The 21074-nt window shown below is 46.5% G+C and overlaps 1 protein-coding gene across 4 annotated transcripts in view; it reads left to right on the top strand.

Annotated features, from left to right (window-relative positions):
* Window positions 1-21074, top strand: part of LOC105024737 (cAMP-specific 3',5'-cyclic phosphodiesterase 4B) — a 60577-nt gene that overhangs the window by 30313 nt on the left and 9190 nt on the right. For 3 of the 4 annotated variants that reach the window (XM_010894852.3, XM_010894860.5, XM_010894870.4), the window contains 5 exons: window positions 88-124; window positions 235-305; window positions 1028-1077; window positions 11516-11628; window positions 20489-20582. In XM_010894852.3, coding sequence (XP_010893154.1) covers window positions 88-124; window positions 235-305; window positions 1028-1077; window positions 11516-11628; window positions 20489-20582 — 365 coding nt within the window. Of the gene's footprint in view, window positions 1-87; window positions 125-234; window positions 306-1027; window positions 1078-11515; window positions 11629-18705; window positions 19259-20488; window positions 20583-21074 lie in introns of those variants that run through there. The other variant, XM_029118815.2, reaches the window with a different exon arrangement.

Below are 21074 nucleotides of genomic sequence, written 5' to 3'. Positions count from 1 at the left end.
GTGTTATCACAGCATAATAAGAGAACATTTTGGAACGTGCTGTATTTTAGGATTGTTTTCCTATTTTTCTTTGTTGCTGTCCCACAGGCATGGAGAAGACCTCATAGTGACTCCTTTTGCTCAGGTAAAATGTTTTCCTTTGTTTGGTAATGTTAATTTGAGAATGGTTGTTAGTCGCAGATCAGTAGGGTTTGAGTACGTGGGCTAACCCTTGAATGTGCTCTCTGGCTTTAGGTTCTTGCCAGTCTTCGCACTGTCCGAAACAACTTCACCTCCTTGACCAACGTGCAGTGTGCCTCCAGCAAGTAAGAGCCTCCTCCCTTTGACCTGTCACAGACTAGTCTGTGATGCGCCATGGCATCCACTAGGTGGCACCAGAGACATGTGTTTTCCGAGAGGCAGGCCAGCACGGCCCTGGTCATGATGTGTCAGTGAGAATTAGAACAGTATTCATAAAACAGTTGACCTTTAGCCTTTGCTTTAAAACGTCTGTTGACTGACATTGAGAGTGTTTGTCACACAGACTTTGCAAAAAGTAACTCTTTAAAGGAGCGTTACAGCACAGTATAGCTTTGGCTACCGGGGCTGTTCTCTACAATGTGCCTGGGTCGTATTGCATGCTGAAATAAATAAGTAAAGCTAAATGCATTTGCAAACACACTACAGTCGGGTTCAAGAGCAGCCTTTTACTCACTGTCCATAGAAGTAGGTCATTAGGGGTTGTAGGACCACCAGACAGTCAGTCAATATTGAGCCCAAACACACCCAGATATGATGGTCACAGGGTTGATGGATTTAATCCACAGGGGCCCGACTCATTCCATGCAGGACCGGGCGTCTGCACGTTTTTATATTTCCATTGTACTTGGTTGCACGGGTCATTAGTGGACAACTGTTGAAAGAAGAAAAATAAACACAGGGCACACCCACATTAAATGTATTCAGAGCCTGTGAAGAGAAACGGAGTTGGTATTGGTCTGTGTCTGTGTGTAAGCAGTCCTTTCATTCAAGATATTGTGTGTTTCAGGAGGTCACCTGCCACGCCCCAACCCCCCGTGACCAGAGTCGGTTTGTCAGGTGAGCTCACAAGTCAATCTCTTGGGGGGGAGGGGGGGGGTGTATATGGCCGATATACCACGGCTAAGAGCTGTTCTTAGGCACAACGCATCTCGCAGAGGTGATACAGCTTTTAGTCGTGGTCATTTGGTAATAGAGCTCAAAAGACAGAAAGGCCTTATTGCTAATATAAACCAGTTTCAAATTCATTTAGGACAGAATATAAGTGATCTGATACAGTCCCATATACCACTGCGATCAGACAATCAGCAGTCAGGATTTCAACAAACCCTTTTCATAACGATTAATATTGCCTGAATTTAAATGTTTAACTACATTTTGAGTTAATATCAAAATCAGGAGTATGCATTGCTAGTCTTGCGTCATAACAGCTCATGACAGAGTATGATCTTTAAGGGCTGCACTGGGTTCTACATGATGCATTGAACACCCTTTTCCATAAGACCTCATCTGGTGTCAAATTGAGAAATAAAGAGGGGGAGATTGACGCAGCTAAAGAAAAAAAAAACATGTGGACACTGGACATAAAAACATGCAGTCCTCACCCGGGTTCAACTTGTATTTGGGTTTGCTTTTTTTGGGGGGTTTAATTGAGCGTGTCTCACCGTTTGCTCCTTTCACAGCTGAAGGGCACAATGAAGCCATTGTAAGCATCACAGGAAATGAACCGTGAGGACTGAATAACAATGTAAAAAACAGTGTGAGAGAGAGACAGAGAGAGAGAGAGAGAGAGAGAGGCTTGCACAAGATTAGAGTCAGTTAAAATGGAAGGCAGTTCATACAGAAGTAATTCTTTTTAGAATGAACTGAGCAGTTGGAACTGTTCATTCCAGAGGTTGTTCCGCTTCCTGAAATGACCCTGCTGGATATCAGGTGGAGGATGAAGGATGGAGTCGGAGGGGATGAAGGGTTAGGTGGGGGATTCTGGGTTCCTGTTTGGTGTCGCATCCAGGTCCATTGACGTCAGGAGGGCCCAGATACAGGCCCTCCACACTTCCTATCAGCACAGATGTGTTCACACGGAAAAAATAAAAGATAAGACTCTTCTGAGAAGTCTTGCGTTTTCCATCCCTCATTGTGCAGAGACAGGCAAGCACACACCAGCTTTATGGCAGAAGGGTCCTGGAACAAACTGTGAACAACAAAATTAACAATGTAACAAAAGTACGGACATTGTACACTTTCACAACTGAAAGGTTAGTGTATATCTGATACTGTCACACAAACAGAGGCTTGCCTCCCCCAGTAAGACCAGAAAGGATACCATCAAAGCTATCTCGTTTCACTTAGCACACATTCCCTGATCGGCCTCTTCCAAAAAGAAACATATCGCCAAGGGAAAGCCTTTACTCTCATTAAGATATACAGTATCTCTCAAAAGTGAGTACACCCCTCACATTTTTGTAAATATTTGATTGTCTGTTTATGTGACAACACTTAAGAAATGACACTTTGCTACAATGTAAAGTAGTGAGTGTACAGCTTGTATAACAGTGTACATTTGCAGTCCCCTCAAAATAACACAACACACAGCCATTAATGTCTAAACCGCTAGCAACAAAAGTGAGTACACCCACAAAAGTGAGGGGTGTACTCACTTTTGTGAGATACTGTAAATGTCAGGGCTTGAAGTTTGCTAAATGTCATTGGAACTTTGATTGGATCCGGGTTCCATGGTCAGATTAAAGTAGGACATTTCTTTCGGCAAGACGTCCAAATAGCTTGTTGGCATGGATGTTCTGAAACTATTTTTGTTTTGAAGATTTGATGAGTCAAAGATCCAACCAATTATCCAGCTGTGATCATTGGATCATTTTATGCCAGTGTTCATAGGGGCAAAATACGAATGCATCCTCTTCTAGGTTGATGCATTTGTTTATAGCCATTGCCTAATGTATTATGGTCAACAACCAATTGTTTTTGTCCTCTTACTTTCCCGCAATGAGTTGGCTTGGGTGTCACCTCATGTTTATACCCCAGTAAGACAGAAAGTTATTGATTACCACAAACAATTTTCTAATGACTTGAAAAATGTACAGGACAGTATGCATCTGCGGGAAGACACTTTGATCCGATTACAATCATTTATAAGGGTGCCAATAATCGTGACGCACATTTTTTGAGAAATTATTGTGGAGGGGGCTTTATATGTGACATGTGCACATGTGTGCACAGGCGCATGCCTCTTAAGACTAGTAAGGATACCATCAAACCTATCTGTTTCCCTCCGCACACATTCATTTCTGTGCATTGTGGCGGGCGCATGTTTCAGACTCCACAAAGTCTGTCGGTGGCTCTTGGAACCCTCTACCCCAAATGCCTTTGTGGACACTCAACAGATGACCACAAGCTAACCAGCGAGTCGTAGTGAAAACACGCTTGGACCATGACTGTGAAAGCCGCGCCAGCAGGAAAGAGAACATTACATCCTCCCGTTGCCGTGCAACCCTTTGTCTTCGTCAAAGCCAATCGAGTTTCATCGTCAGGAAGGGAAGGGGGAAGGAAGAACAGATTTTTCCTGTTTTGCGTCCGTGTTTTGTTGGGGGAGGCAGTAGTCTCTTTCATTCATGAACAACATTATAGCGGGGTGTTATCGTGATGATCCGGAGGAACAGTCCTGGGGGGCAGGTGGGGGGGGGGGGGGTTCAGGTGCTGGAGATGTACCAGTCATAACAGAAAGAAAGAAGAAGAAAGCCAGAGAGCCAGCGAGAAAGAATACCGGTCTGGGAGCTTCATGAGGTTGGCATTGCTGCCATCCGAGGTGACGCGGGCTTGATTCCCAGGAAGACAGCGGTTTGGGGGCAGGCGAGTGGCCTAGGGGTTTCATCACACCAAATTCCATGAGCCAAAACTACTTTCACCCACAACACAGGCTTTTATTTTGTATTATCAGATTATCATCTTCATAAATGAAACATCTATAGGTTTATGGGGTCTTATGGCTGTCAACAGTTGGTATTCAGTCATTTGTTTATGAAGCAGATATTAACTGTTAATTAGATGCTTCTTTTGTTAAAGAAATTCAGAGGTTTCGGATTTTTTCAATTAGCTTAAGTGTTTAACGGCGGTTTAAAATTACTGGGCCATGAATTTGAGCGGTCTTAGAAAGATAACATTAAAAGTGACTGTATGAATGGAACTGAAGGACTTACATGTTCATGTAACAAATGTTTCTGTACTTCTGTACAATAATGGCCATAAATACTAACACACAACTTCAAAACCATGCCCAATACCTCTTCATTGCAATATGCAGGACTTGGTTAAAATATATACGTTTGTCTTGAAGAGCAATTCTTAATGATGTCTTGTCTGTGCTTGTTCACACCATTACTGCTTTGACAATCTAAATCTCAAAGGAAGGTACCTGTATTTATTTTGGCATAGTAGTCACGCTTTTGTGACCGGTTTGCCCCAGGGTATAATGTTGGGAATGTGTGTGAACGTGTGAACCTGAGTATCAGTTTCTCTGTCATATCTGACGGTCATCTACAGCTTCCTTGCATGTTGGTGGTTTTCTCACTTCCCACCAACATTGGGGCATGCTGAACTTAATTGACTCTGTAAAATTTGACTACTCCACATGACAGTGCTGCATTTGACTAGAGGGATTTAGCGGGTATTAGTTGCTAACTTTCTTGATGAAATTTTTTTCGTGGAAACACACGGTTATGGGATCTTAACACTTGATATTCGTTAATTCATCTTTAAAGCCGACTTTGCCTTTGAGGTTAGATGATTTCTCACGCTGAAAGAAAATCAGAAGTTCCATAGATTTTTAGCAAGTGGTGGCTAATCGAAGTTCGCCATGGCTGTTACAAGAAGTGTTCAACAAATTACTGTTTCTCATGGCAGTTCTTTCCAGGTGAGGAAAAGTGCACTCGATTACCATCAGAAAAAGTGAAACACACTAACTCAACATGACAGAGCAGCACATTACTTGGAACACACATTCCTAACCTGTAAAGAAAGCAGCGACCTACGTTTCTGCGTGCGTAAATGGCCATGGGTGTAGGCCCCGCTCAAAACATTGCTCATCCAGCTTGTGTTTCCTGTTGTGAACTACGTCATACAAGGTGGAGGGTGGCCCGGCGGGAGGCCAAACAGGTTATTCAGCCGCGGTGGTTTGATCCTCTGCAAATGAACCATCCCTCACATTCTGCTTTGGTGTCATTCAACAAATGTGCACAGAGACGGACGGCCAAGCAGGGCATACATTGGAGGCTGACGATAGGAACATTTGTGCATGTCTTTGTGTTTACAGTGTGTGTGTGTGTGTGTGTGTGTGTGTGAGGCTATTTAGCTACTTTTATCATATAAACCCCCACCCCCATCACAATATACACAATATATGTGTAGAAAGTGTTCCCTTTTTTTGCCACGCATCGTCCCATAATAACAAAGCAAAAAATCAATGAAACAAGAAAAGCGGAAGTATTCAGCCCCTACATACGGACATTTATATGTGTTTTTTTTGTCACTCGTCCTACTGTTCTGCAGCGGCCCGGCGTGAATGAGTCCGGCGTGGTGTTGATCCGTGTCTTGTTTTCCCTGTGTCAGGTCCAGAGGACTATTTGAATTATGTCATTGACGTCAGCACGGCCATAAAGCTGACTGAGACCCATCCCCAGTCGGCCAGCCCAGTCAGCCAGTCCAGTTAGTCAGCCAGTCAGCCCTGCAGCCACCACAAAGCCTCCGGCAGGGGATTCTCAGTGTGTGACTGAATGTGTGTGTGTGTGTGTGACTGAATGTGTGTGTGCGTGTGACTGAATGTGTGTGTGTTTGTGACTGAGTGTGTGTGTGTGACTGAATGTGTGTGTGTTTGTGTGCAAGTGTGACTGAATGTGTGTGTGACCAGATGTGCGTGCGTGCGTGTGGTTGGAGGGCGTAAAACTCAGAAGCCTTTACTGTTGTTTTGATAGTCTAAAGAGATCGAGACGCACTTGTAAACTTCCCAGAGATCCAATCGGCAGTGCCCGTGGTTGTTTTCACAGAGACTACAAAGACATAATGTGGTTTCTGGGTGGACCAGGAAGTCTTGTCACCCTGTTGGTTCTCAAGATACTTCTGTATCCCTGAACTGCAACGCAACATTCTAACTCTGTACCGTGGACTTTTGCCATGTTTTTCTTCAAGTGGCCATATAATTTGAAAGTTTCGAGATCAACTGATTACTGCCGGGTTGACAGGTACACTCTCCACTTTTATTTTAGATCATTGCCCAAATGTTTCGGACCAACTGCCAGCTCTGATCCAACCAAACCATTCCAGTGCCAGCCAAAGCCCCAATCCTGTCTAATGTTGTACCACCAGGGGCTTTGAGAACTTCTTTGAGAACCACTTTTTAGGGTACTTTTATGTATATTGCATTCAACATTTAGAAACAACAAAACATTCTTAATGTTGGGACAATTTGCTTGACAGAGGGTCAGATATTTTCTTCTCGTTGATCAACTATTGTCCATCACATTGTTTGTGCAGGCCTAGGCTTTGCATGTGCCTTTGGAGTCTGTAATTGGTGTCTGCTAATATTATGAACATAAAAGGTGGAAAGAATTAGTCAGAAACATGGCCAAAACCTTTGACTTACCAAAAACCAAAGTTTGAAACATTAAAAAGAGGGAAAGCATTGGTGAGCTCAGCAATCACAAAAGCCTGGTTGGACAAGGAAGACGTCTAGAGTGGATGATTGAAGAACGCTCGCCATAAGCCAGTACCATCCTCAGAAGACTACAGAGGCTACACTGCAAGTAGCGAACCACTAGGCCCTAAAACGGGATGGCCAGGTTCCAGTTTGCTCAAATGTACCTAAAGGAGCCTGCAGCAGAGTATGGGGACATTTTTCTGGACAGATCAGACAAAGATCAGTGTGGAGAATAAAGGGCCTGTAGAAACGACTAGGCCAACTGGTGGCCCCGCCTCTCTGTCTCCATCTAGATACCTTTTTCCCTAGTCTCTCCTTCCTGTCAATAAAATAACAAAAACCCCAAAATATATACGTATGTATATGGGGTGTATATACGGCAGTAACCCTGGGTCTTCTTTCCCTATGGCGGTCTTCATAGTACCTGGTTCAACGTAGTGCTTTTTGAGACTGCACTTGAAGAAACTTTAAAAGTTCTTAGGATTTTCCAGACTGACTGATCCTTGTGTCTTAAAGGGAATTATGGACTGTTGTATTTCTGCGTATTTCAGCTGTTCTTGCCAGAATATGGTAACGCTGGTCTTCTGTATACCCACCCTAATGCATTAAGGAAAGAAATCCCCCAAGTCACACCTGTTAATTGAAATGGGTTCCAGGTGACTACCCCATCAAGCTGTTTCAGAAAGGTTTGAGACAAAGGGTGGTTACTTAAAAGAAAAAAGAATATTCATGTGTTTTGATTGGTTTAACACTTTCTTGGTTGCTACATGATGACATGTGTAATATTTAAAAAAAAATGACTGTACAAAGTGGAAAATGGTAAACATAAAGAAATACCTGTGAATGAGTATCTGCGTCCACATTTCTGACTGGTACCGTGGATGCAGACAAATATATGAATTTATAAAGTGATGGTGAACGAGAGGCATGGATTTCTGGGAAACAACTCATCTGCCTAGCATATTGAGACATCTACCAAATCTTGACGTGGATCATGAGGATGTTTCGAAAAGATGAGTCACCGGGAAGCTGCTCAATGAGTTTGCTTCTCTATTTGTCCACTCTTTTTGTGTGACGTTGGTGATCAGCACTTTGTTTGCATTTGAGTCATTTAGCTGGCTTTCATATTCAGAAAGCACTGCATCATTTCTTGAACTTGTCATAATGGCCAGCCATGGAATGCACTGCCCGTGGAGGTGCCATGCTCTGCCAAATTAGCTGCACGGATCCAGTCACCAGTGGTTCAAAACCTTTCTTATGTTAGCAGCTAAGGAATAGGGAACAAGGATTCCTTCTGAGTTTCCTGGTTAAGGTGAAAAAACGAATGTAAAGGAGGAAGTAATCATTTGTTAGGCACAAAAAATGTATACTTGATAATAACTTTAAAATGTATAACATCTTCATCTATTACTGACATTAAAATGTATACTAACTTAATAATGGGTTGCACTTGCCTGTTAGTACAGTGGCCCAACAGTAACAGGTTCTGTAGAACTGGTTCATCATCAAATAAAAATGTATAGCCTTAGCTAATATGAATTGAAAAAGGTCATAAAAAATGTAACATTAACAACTGGGCAAATAAAATTATGAAAACAACTATGATAAAACAGTGGACGTAGCGTACATAAAATGTATTAAATACAATATGACTGAATGCCCGGGGGAACAAAATGCCTAAAGCCCTCCTGTTTCTTAGGCCCTCAGTCTCCGGCAGACTGTTCACTGCTAAATGGCCTTCCTGTCAGTCTCCTCAGTGTGGTCTCAGAGCTGACCACCAGTTATGGAACGTGGGTTCTGGGATTTATGGAGGCCTGAAAGTGGGTGTTTGTGCAGTGGGGTGGGGGTGGGGGGGGCTGAGTAGAGAGAAAGGGGCATTATGAGGTTGTTGGGTGGATAGAGGCATGGTTATGAGGGGCGGAGTCCCAGGCCTGCTCTGGTTGTTGGGTGGATAGAGACGTGGTTATGAGGGGTGGAGTCCCAGGCCTGCTCTAGTTGTTGAGTGGATAGAGCGTGGTTTTGGAGGGCGGAGTCCCAGGCCTGCTCTGGTTGTTGAGTGGATAGAGGCGTGGTTATGAGGGGCGGAGTCCCAGGCCTGCTCTGGTTGTTGAGTGGATAGAGGCGTGGTTATGAGGGGCGGAGTCCCAGGCCTGCTCTGGTTGTTGAGTGGATAGAAGCGTGGTTTTGTAGGGCGGAGTCCCAGGCCTGCTCTGGTTGTTGAGTGGATAGAGGCGTGTTTACGAGGGGTGGAGACCTAGGCCTGCTCTGGTTGTTGAGAGACGTGGTTATGGGGGGCGGAGTACCAGGCCTGCTCTGGTTGTTGAGTGGATAGAGGCGTGGTTATGGAGGGCGGAGTCCCAGGCCTGCTCTGGTTGTTGAGTGGATAGAGACGTGGTTATGGGGGGCGGAGTCCCAGGCCTGCTCTGGTTGTTGAGTGGATAGAGGCGTGGTTATAAGGGGTGGAGTCCCAGGCCTGGTTGTTGATTGGATAGAGGTGTAAAGCAGGCGTCTTCGCTAGGAGATGCAGTGTAAACTAACATTGGAAAACCATCAAGTGTTTGAACAAAATTAGTTCAGGTATTAATCTTCAGAAGTACATGCAGCCCCCCAAGAAAAAAATATTATGGTCCATCTTTCACCTTCTTTATAGAGTCAAAATTCACAGAAGTAAGCGATTTGGATATTGCACGTGTCAATATTGCCGTTTTGATTATTAATCGATCAACTCTGCAGCCCAGATTTGAGCCAAACAAATGTAATTTATCTTTTCCCGAATCTCATGACAAGCTGTTCTGGTTTGGCCAGTGGCTTTGAAAGGGAAACTACTTCCTGAATGGAGGGAAAGACCTTTACTCTATATCCTGAATGGAGGGAAAGACCTTTACTCTATATCCTGAATGGAGGGCTGAGGGCAGGATGTGGCTCCACTGTCTTGGCATGGCACAGGCTCCAGCCGGACAACTGCTTTGTTATGCATGCTGGGCTTTCACTAGCTAACTCCCGTTGTCATGGATCTGTGTCAGGCATCTAGCGCTGGTACATGGGAGGTAGAATATAACTTTAGGGTCGTGCTCTGTGAGGGAAGACACATTTGATGAGTGTCCATTAAAGAAAATGGTTTGTTAGGTGTACTAAAATATTTCTACAAATTTACATAGATAAAATCAAGAGCCGGGTCCAGATTGTCATGCATGATGACTTGTCGCCTTTGATAAAGCTGTGTGATATTTAACTCTGGTCTGTTTGTAAGAGATCAGGATTTTAATCTCTGGCATGTTAGCTCTCTGACCTAAAGAGATTTAGATGGAACGCTGATTTTATGGCAGCCCTTTCTGACAGTACCACGGTTTGTCGATTGCACGAAGCTGCCGTCACTGTGATGTCAGAGGGCTTTGAAGTGCTTCTATCCACAGTTATTAACACAAATCCCTGAACCACATTTCGGTTTGTCTCACTGTGCGCAGCACATGGTTCCAATTTGTTCCACATGTATAGCATTCAGTGTGGAGATCGAGGTATCCTTCAGAGACCGCCCCTTATTCCCTAATGAATCCACTGTGTGTTAATGGACATTCTTTATCTTCATGATGCTGAACCACATTGACCTCTCTCAAAGCCCTTCATTCCATCCATCTCTCCTCACAGGAGTCCTTCCAGGGTTTGTGTGTAGTCGGGGCCTGTGAGAGGGCTGGCTCTGGTTTCTTTGGCTCCAACCCTGGATCTGTTCTCCCCCGGTTAAGGGGGGTTATGGCTCACCTCCTGCATGGCGTGGGCTACACATCATTGGCGTTAGATTTTTTTTCTCTCTCTCTCTCTCTCTCTCTCTCTGCCCTCCTCTCTCTCTCCCTTTATTCCTCTGTCTTTCGATAAGAGGAGAAATAGTTGGTTTACTAAGTTGGTGTTAGCTGCTTGAAGCAGCCTGAAGACTCTCCGAGACGCTCAACTGCCAACCGATATGCCTCAGATGAAAACCGGGGAACAGGGGGACTGTTAACACGAAAGGAAAATCCCTCACTATTTCTCTCTATCCATCCGTCAGTCTCTCTCTGTATTTATCCCTTTTCTCTTTCTCTCTCTTTGTCTGTGTTTGCTCCCTAATTTCTTTTGTACTTTATCTCCCCCCGTCTCCCCTCCATCTCCTGTGTATGTCTTCTCTGTGAACGTCCGACCAAAAGCCAGCCGGCTCCGTTAGCCACCGGAGCGTAGCTGCAGGACAGTACAGCCCACAGTGTGGCTCTGTTGTTAGTCCTCCCCCGCCACTCTGAGGTGAAGCGGCTTGTGCGTGAGGAGGGTGAGTGAGTCCGCTGGCAGCCTTCCACGGTCGGGGGGGGGGGGGGTGCTCACTGACACATCAACGCTACAAGGCGAGCGGCGCAGCGGACCCAACTGCCTCGCACGACAGGGTTAGGGAACGAGAGAGAGAGAGAGAGAGAGAGAGAGAGAGAGAGACAGGAAAAGAGAGAGAGATACAGAGACAGGGAGGGGTAGAGAGGCTATGGGCACACTGACATGGAGAGAGAGAGAGAGAGAGAGAGTGAGAGAGGGAGCGAGAGGGGGAGAGAGGGAGAGAGAGACAAACACATCACTCTCAGCACTTCTCCCTGACTGACTGAGAGAGCCTTTAAGTTAACTGCCGGACCACCGCATGTGATGAAGGACCCCTGCTCGCCCCTTCACGCCTCCGCCTCGGGACCTCCGCCCCGGGACCCCCGCCCCGGGCCCTCCGCCCGGCCCTGCGTCTGACGTGCAGCCACTGGGCCCTGAGTTTTGTCTCTGCTGTGTGCCTGTTGACAGATGAGTCATACCAGAAGCTGGCCGTGGAGACGATGGAGGAGCTGGACTGGTGTCTGGACCAGCTGGAGACCATTCAGACCTACCGATCTGTCAGCGACATGGCCTCCAATAAGGTAGGACTGAGCTTGATGCAGTGCAACCACAATCCAACCATGATGCAACATGGCCCGCGGCGCAAAAACGCGACACAAAATGAATAAACAAAATCACCACATGAACTTAATGCAGCAACAACACAAATGCAGGACACAGTGCAACCTTTATACTACCACCAGACAGCATGACCGCAACGCAACCACAAAGCAAATCCAACTTGCAAAAACCGAAACAAAACCTATTTCGCAACGCCACACTGTTTAGCAACCACGGCACAACATGACGGTATGACAGAAACCACACAAACACTCATTACCACACGTCGCCGCGGCTAACGCAAGCGCAACCACGAGCCCACAGCAGCACAAACTTAACACGACCAAACGGAAATTAATCACGAAACAGCCTGCAACTGACCACATCCGGTGCGCCTTACGGCTGCGATGATACTGGTCAATCCGGTCGTCTGCTCGCCGCAGGCTGCATATGTGTTTAGGCTCCATGGCGATAACACTGGACCTTCTGCTCGCGGCGCAAAAAGCATCATGGTGAGTCGTGACTGTTTAATCGGTGCTTCATGAAACGCCCCTTTGATTAACGTTGACGCATACAAGTGACCCGCGACCTGGGGCTGCATGCGTAAACGGCTGCCAGTGTTTTACGGCTCTCCTGGATGGAAGGACAAGACAGTGGGGAGTCCTGGGCAATGGCCCGCGGGGCACGGTTCTCCCTGAATAGGACCCCCTTTCTGTCCTTTGGCAGGCTGAGCCTCGTGTCGTTCGTGTATTGCCGCGCACCCACACTGCGTGAAATAGTAGGTGTCGTGGAGCAATGAGTTCCGCGCGTCCTCTTGTTTGATGTTGAAATCGTTGGCCGATGGGTCATTTTGTCCGATGACATCAGTACATCTGGATTGCTCATATTAGCCCCACATTATTCAGTGGCTAAAACCAGACTTGGAAACCATGATCAGAACCGGCCCTTTCATGCTGCGCATCTGGTTTTATGACGGGTAGTAGAGGAGGTATCGTGAAGTCAGCGTGTGCGACGTGTCGTGTGGTGTTACAAAACTGTGCTAAGCTAGGCTAACTGTTACATTGGTTTGTGGCTCTGGTCAGACTGTAGACTGTACCTGAGCTACGGTAACCTTTACAGTTTATACCGTTGCGTGCTAATGTAGGCTAATGCCTCTTGGTTTGCCATACGGCACTACATTAAGGCAGTTCTGTAATAATAACTAATGGAGGGTTGTTAGGTCTTACCAGTACAATTTGCCTTGTGAAATGTACAGTAGTTTACAACCGAAGAGGCCCGTTTGGGAGGTCGCCTGCTCACTTCCCTTGCCCTACACTGTAGCATAACAGGGGAACTGCGGTCAGGAAGAGGCGCCAACCCTGCAGTCTCAGCTCCTGACTCCAGACCAAACATGCCCCCTGGCGACGGGGGTTTGGCCCCCCGGCTCGGCTCGGCCGACTGTCTGTCCCCTTCCCCTCTGTCCCCTCCACCACACGCAGGCCTCCCTCTGCTTCCTACTGTCCTGTCATTAAAATGATCTAAAATACATAGGGGCACCAAGCCCGACCGTAAGGACCGCGACGGTGACGAACGTTTCCTGTCTCTGTTGTCCTGACCACCACATGGTCTTCTCCCTCTTCCCCGGGGGCCGCCAGACTACAATGGACCCCACAGTCAAGGCTGGGCCTCCCTTTACGGTTATTAACGTCACTGGGACTCAACACAATGAGCCCAGGGACCCTGAACATAGGCCAGCGGCGCATTCAGCACTCAAGATTTCGGCAGGGTACAGGAGCCATTGTTCAGTCGAGAAATGCCATTTCACTTTTCTACACTGATTTGCATCAGAGATTGCCACAAAGTGCGTATGAGTGAAAATAACTGTGATTATTTGACTTGAGTCATAGACCTTTAAAACGGATGGTTGCCTGTAAACCCAATTCCAACTGGTTGGGCATTGGAGGCTGGAAAGTGAAAAGTTCCAAATTTCCAGCTAGGTGACTCCACTCGTGCAACAGTGTGAAACATGTGGCGATCATTGATCTGTGGAAGTTGAGGACCATGACAAAGCCCAAACCACTGGCCGTGACACGCATGTACTCAACTCCTCCACGAGTTTATCTCACAGAGTCAGTTAGAGGGTCAAACAGTATTTGATCTCTCTTCGACGGTGGTTTAACATTTGATTGAGCCCGCCCATTGAGCGGCAGGTGGGCAGGGTTTCTACATGGGGGTGGGGGGCTTCTCCATTCATGTTCATCCATCCTCCAGACCCTGGTCCGCTTCATGTGGAGGTTCCAGACCGGTGTTAAGCGGCAACGTTCAGGCCCCATGTAATCCAATTACCTCATGGGGTGGAACTAATTAACCCGGTAATGGGCGTAGTGCTCCCGGGGTGGGGGGTGGTTGGTGGGGTGGGGGGGGTTCCAAGGACACAGGTGTATCCGGGTTTGGACCACACACACCGAATTATGTAGGAAGTCGACGGGCTCGTTGACCTCAGAGGAGCTGCTGCCGCTGCTAGCGCCACTGTCATTAAGTTCCCCACGCGTCCGTGCTGACGTTAGCCATGGTTAGCTCCAGGCCTTAGACAAACACAGCCATCTGAATCCAGTTAGGGAGGGGGGGGGGGGGGGGCATCTTTGCGGGCTAGCGTGCTGGTGTAGCTTTAAACGCTGGTAGGAAACTTTAACTCACGTGTGGCCATTCCACTTGAAAGTGCCGCGGCCTCAGCCCGAAACGACTGGATTATTTAAACAGATGTGCTGGAGGGAGGGTAGCGCATGCCGAATGACACTTTGATAATGGCAGTCTGACGATCGCAGTATTTAAATAGCTAGTACTTTCACTAATGAGGTTCGACTTGTACGGTCGCGGTCCTTTTTTTTCCGTCGCTGCACTGAAGCCGGTCATGTATCCACCAACTGGTTCTTGGACCACAAAGATCTCTCCGAAACGGCATAATTATTTGTTTATGTTTTTTGGGTGGCATCGCCTTTCTTAATAGACACAGTTTTCCACTAGCTCTGCAGGAAACATGTTTGTTTGTAGCCAACAAATGTCTTATTGAGTATCTTCCTCGGACCACAGTTTGTGTGTGTGTGTGTGGGTGCGTGTGCGTGCGTGTGTGTGTGTGTGTGCGTGCAGGGCGCCTACATCTGTTTACCCAGCAAACAGTCCAAACTAGGTCACAGAGACTGGCACTGGGTCGGGTCAAATCAGGCACTGTCAGCTTTGGTCAGTATTGCGTTGTGCTAATGTTGCAATCCGCTGTATCTGTTAACTTTAAATCAGCCAAGGCCGAGCCTCAAATCCAGTTTCCCTGTCATTTATTAGGATGCGATTTCACATTTTGTAGCTACTCATCCTGGGATCCAAAATAAAACACCATACGCATTAGAGAGCGCTGAACGGTTATAGACAGGACGCCACACTGTCAAAGAATACATGTGTGTCAAGCTGTGTGCCTAAAGTCACTGTAGACCTAAACAAGAACGAGGCTAGGAGGTCTAACTTCGCGAATACATAGAGGGGAATAAACCAGCATTCCATCCATATTTTTGACTTTAAATTAACCAGACACATTGTGATTTCTGTCATGTATTTGTGAGCTCTAGATGGCACCTTGCCAAATCTTCTCCAATACATGATGTCACCCTAACTATCTGGTATTTTGTAATTAGGGACAAACCTATATTACAGGTTCAGGTGCTTGTGGTGCATTGAATATGTGGACCCTTGCCAGAGGCTTTGTCAGAAGAATCTACGATTCTTTCCAGTAAATGACTAGTAAATTATGTCAGAATGAGGAAGCTGGTATGGAGGAGAGGGAGGGAGAGAGAGAGAGAGAGAGAGAGAGAGAGAGAGAGAGGGAGAGAGGGTGTAGTGGGCGACAGGAACAACACTACATTATCATTGAAGGAGGAGTTGTTTAGCTTAGTCTCTGTGTGGGCCAGTCAGTCAACCAGTCAGCTAGCTAGTCCTTAAGGTTTTTTTTGCTTCACGTTTCCTGGCTGCCACCAGAGGAGAATAGACTCGCCTGCATAGAGGAAGCCGAGACGGGGAGAGGGACAGACCCAGAGACGGACTCACATATTTGAGGCGCTTTTCGGGACATCTCGGCTGAACTTTGCGGGAAGTTTAACACGGTACATGTGGCATGGTCTGTGCAAGGATGGGACTATGCTGCTCTGAGACGAACGAGAAAACGTTTGGGATGCTGACAAGCTGGAAACAGGTATGTTAATGCACAATGTCCAGTGTTAGAATGAGCCTCAACATGCTTCAACTTAAAGAAAGTTGGTTAAGAAACGAAGTTGTCAGAATTTAGAAACGTGTGGGTAGTCAGGTTGAATGGGCCTTGCTCTGGCTTTTAAATTAGTCCTAAAAACTTCACTTCAGGTGCTGGCCATTTCCTCTGCGATCTTGGATTATAACATTTGATAACTTTGGAAAAAATGGCATAACAATTGATCAGACTTCTGTTGATTACCTAATTATCTTTTTTGTGGATTGGGATTAGGCTGTGTCCCAGGAATTTCAGCGTGTCCTATATTGTGTGTGTGGGGGGGGAGTGAAACTCCCCTTATCCACATTTGTGTTTGTTTATTTAATTTAATTCAGGGTGTCTCTGTACATCTACACACTCGCTAGGTACACAATACGCAGAATACCCTCAGTGTGTGTGTGTACACGTCAAACAAGGTTGTGTGCTGCATAGAGTGTGATGTAATGTACATTGGCTACCTGAATCCATAACACAGCTAGAGAAGCACAAACACGGAGCATTTTGAAATCTTTGACGTCCTCATTAGCTTGCGGTGCTGCACGCTGCTCGGCCTGCTTTGAATAAAGCATTTCTGCAAGTGTTCACTTGACCTTTCAATACTTAACCTTCTTATTACCGGAACTCTTACATCACACGAGTGTACAATCGCTGTCGGAAACACTAAACAACAGCGCATTGTTGTGAGTGTGTGTGTGTGTGTGTGTGTGTGTGGGGGGGGGGGGGGGGGGGGTTGATTGCGACTGTGTGTCGCCCCATCTTGCATGATAGGATGTGCAAGTGATGGAATGCGTTGAGTAAGGTGTCCTAAGGTGTCCTGTTGCTGTCATCCTGCCTCAACTCTTAGCATAAGGATAAGGATGACAAATGTACTATAGGCTAATGAACTATAGGTTAATGTACCATTGGATATTATACTATAAGCTAATGTGGTATAGGTTAATATACCATCAGAAATTATACTATAGGCTAATGTGCTATAGGCTAATGTACCATTGGATATTATACTATAGGCTAATGTGCTATAAGCAGTTATGATTTTGGCTAATATCCTATAGGTGAATGTCCTATAGGCTTATCTTCTGTAGACTATTAGACTATATGCTAATGTACTGTAGGCTAATTTACATAAGCTTCACACTGAAAACTAGTCCATGACTCCAAATGAAACATCTGAAGTGCATAATAAAGTGCTGGCTAGTTGTTATACCACATTAATCTGACATGCCAGGGCATTACAACCAATCAAAGATCTTTCACAAAATGTGCTGTTAATACGCTTTCAAGTACCTTAATGCTTTCCTTAATGAGAAATGAAATTACACATTAAACAGAATATCTGTGCAGCATTGCAACATTTCTAGATCAGGAAGTTCTATGGTGTTATTTGAGTTAAGCACAATTGCCAGAGTCGGTAAAGTGAAGCCGATGCTTTGAGCTTTGAAAGGCAGTCGGATTTCTTTTTTTGCACTTTGAAAGTTGGAAATAACAAAGAGGTCTGCTATATGACTCCCCGCCAGACAGTAACATTGTTTTGGTTCACTTTAGATGCATCACTTTGAAAAATGTCTTGGTTGGAAACCAAAAACGGATCCCAAGAGATTCTATGAATAAACTGTAGTACATTTTATTGGATATATTTTAGATTATCTTTTATATCAAGATTGTCAAACTCTAACTGCAGTATCTAAGATTTTCTTTAACACATTCTGATTATTACGCTGCTGTTGATTTAGTGCAACTTTGGAACCACTGTGGATATTGTGAGTTTACAATAAATAATCTGTTAATTGTCAAAGGTAAAGCAAACACCTTAAATTGATTTGCGGCGTTGAAATACACTTTAAAACAGCCCCATTGAAATAAACATTAAAACAGCCCCATTGAAATACACTTCAAAACAGCCCAATTGAAATACGATTTAAAACAGCCCCATTGAAATGCACTTTAAAACAGCCCCATTGAAATGCACTTTAAAACAGCCCCATTGAAATGCACTTTAAAACAGCCCCATTGAAATACACTTTAAAACAGCCCCATTGAAATAGGCTTTAAAACGGCCCTATTGAAACAGGCTTTAAAACGGCCCCATTGGGATCCACTGTGATGGCCCCTTTGAGATGAAGCAGAGCTGCTGTGTCATCCACAGCCAGTCCTCCAAGTAGTCCCTTCATTCCAAATGTGTTACAGTGTGTGTGTGTGTGTGTGTGTGATTGTGTGCGTGATTGTGTGTGTTTGTGATAGTGTGTGAGTGTGTGTGTGTGCTGTCTTTCTAGGGGAGATTTCACTGGAGCCTGTGTGTTGCACGTGACTCTGTTACTATGGCGTTCAGGTTGTCGTGTAATTGGTGCTTACAGACTCTGGAGTTCTGTGTCTCCCCCAAGTCCCTTCCTTCTGTTGCTCTTTTCCCATCTCAGTCCTGCCTCTCTCTCTCCATCCTTTTCTCTCTCTATCTCTCTTTTCCACCTCTCCCTCTCACCACTCTCTTTTTTCCCATCTCTCTCTTTCTCTGTGTGGCAGTGTGGCAGTGATAACCAGGTGGTCTGTTTACCTCATTATCAACGGCCCTCCTCAGTGGATCTGATCAGTAAGGACTTGAAGCCCTTTGTAGTCTAGACGTCTCCCCACCATGAGGTGGATGGGAAGGCTGCTGTAAACTCACTGCTCTCTGTGTCTGCTCTCTCGGTCGGTGGGGGGTGGTGGTGGTGGTGGGTGGGTGGGGGGGGGGGTTGCTGAGAGAGGCAGGGGGAGAAAGGGAGGGAGAGAGAGAGAGGGAGAGAGAGAGAGCCTGCTGGTTCTATCCAGTCACTGGGGATCCCTCACCTCCACCGGAACCCCCTCCATCAAGTCAGTCTGTCAGCAGTCTCACAGCGGATGGGTGAAACCGCGCCGGGATCTCCTCCTCATTCTGCCGTCGCAGGTCCTCTGGGATGGATATGGATGCGGCAGACTCACGGGGGTGGCGATCGCCGCGTTGACAGCGCTTTTGTTTTTCATCCGACTGCACCGCCGCAGGCACAGTTGGAGGACGTTTCTGCGCACACAGCTACAGTCTCCCTGCCCGTTCACTTACCCCGACCGAGCAGAAATGGCCGGAAGATTCCAGAAATGATGAGGGTGCACCGTAATGGTTGATCCATGCCCCGCGACTCAGTGAAGAGCTACCGAAGATACGAAGAGAGATCTGGAGGTGATCGAGACAGGGAGGTTGGCCGTGAGGGAAAGGTTTTGACTGTGCGTGGGAACACAGGGATTGAGACGTGGAACCGCGTGAGGACACAGCCAAAGGACACAGCACCATGCCTGAAGCTAACACCATGCTCTGTGTCTCCTGGGGTTACATCAAGGTGTGTTGGGGTCAGGGGGGGGGGGCTGAGGTGTGACTAGGGGGGGGGCATTGAGGTGTGATCCGGGGGACGTTGAGGTGTGATGGGGGGGGCATTAAGGGGTGATTTGATGGCACATTGAGCTGTGTTGGGGGACAGTGTGGTTTGTTGGGGTAATTGAGGTGTGATTGTGGGGACATTCAGGGGTGATTTGGGGGTACATTGAGGTGGGATTGGGGGGACATTGAGGTGTGTTTGGGGACAGTGTGGTTTGTTGGGGTAATTGAGGTGTGACTAGGTGGGACATTGAGGTGTGATTTGGGGGTACATTCAGGGGTGATTTGGGGGTACATTGAGGTGGGATTGGGGGGACATTGAGGTGTGTTTGGGGACAGTGTGGTTTGTTGGGGTAATTGAGGTGTTGGGGACTGGGGGAATCCATGTTGGTGAGGATAGTGGGTTCTCTTAAGGGTGTGTGTGTGTTGTGAGAAGTGGTGGGGAGGGTCAGTGTTGGTTAATATGTATTTATCTGTAGCTCACTATAGGACAGTTGACGACAGTCAATACTCAGATCATTTGGTTACTACAGCCCACCACTGTCAGCATGTGGTGTCGTCTACCAGGGGCTTTCAGAGTAATCCCTCTCAGCAAAATCATCAAGCATCAGCTTCTACACAGAACAACCACCCCAGTGTGTTTGGTTGAATTTGAACATTACACTTTAAATGCATGCAGAAACATTGTTGATTTGTTCACCAAATATCTCAAACCAGGACATACCCCGTAACAAATGTATCAAATGTGACGTGTATTTCCTTTGGGGCCAGTCACTCCAAAATCCACGGAAAGTCCCTGGAAACCATTAAATCCAGTGCCCCAGGGTAGCCGTTTCCTGTCAGTGTCTCACATGGCGTTATGATTTTGTGTTTCCCCAGATTCACGTCTTTCTGACCTACATGCTTCTTGGTTCCAGTAAAATAGTGTTGTCATTTTGTGTTTCCCCACTGTCTTGTGTAGTGTCAGTCACCATGTTGTGTGACTTAACTGTGTGTTGTGTAATTGTTTTGGAAGAAAAAAAAAATTTGTTCATGACCTACTTTCTATTTCACATTTCTCATCTGTTGGCTACTTTATAGTAGTGAAGGATCAGCGCTAAAGATGAGAGTCCTTGCGGTGGTGGTTGATAATGGCCTCATCCGCCCCTAGCCAAATGGCCAAGTGACATGCCGTTGTGTCATTTTGTCTCTCCAGTTCAAGAGGATGTTAAACCGGGAGCTGACCCACCTGTCGGAGATGAGTCGCTCTGGAAACCAGGTGTCAGAGTACATCTCCAACACCTTCCTAGGTACGTCATACCTGCATGCACCGACATGCAAACAGACACGCCCACGCCGGCACACACACACACACACATCACAAGCGCACGCCGGCACACACACACACACACACACACATCACAAGCGCACGCCGGCACACACACACACACACACACACATCACAAGCGCACGCCGGCACATACACACACACACACATCACAAGCACACGCCGGCACACACACACATCACGAGCACACACCAGCACACACACACACATCACAAGCGCACTTGAATGAATCCTGGTTATGTAACACCTCTGGCTGCATTGATAGATAATACTTCATGTTGTACTGCGGGCGTTATCAGATTGAAACAGAAACGAGGACAAAGAAGGAGTACATGACTGAACAGGAGGAGAAGAGGGGCTGTGGAGGGGGGTACCGGTTTAGGAGGAGAGAGGAGCTGTTGAGGGGGGGTACCGATGCAGGAGGAGAGAGGAGCTGTTGAGGGGGGGTACCGAT

Source organism: Esox lucius, chromosome 3 (genome assembly GCF_011004845.1).
Source record: "Esox lucius isolate fEsoLuc1 chromosome 3, fEsoLuc1.pri, whole genome shotgun sequence".
NCBI lineage: Eukaryota > Metazoa > Chordata > Actinopteri > Esociformes > Esocidae > Esox > Esox lucius.
The sequence above is the reverse complement of the archived record's forward strand: the minus strand, read 5'-3'. Positions and strand labels throughout refer to the sequence as shown.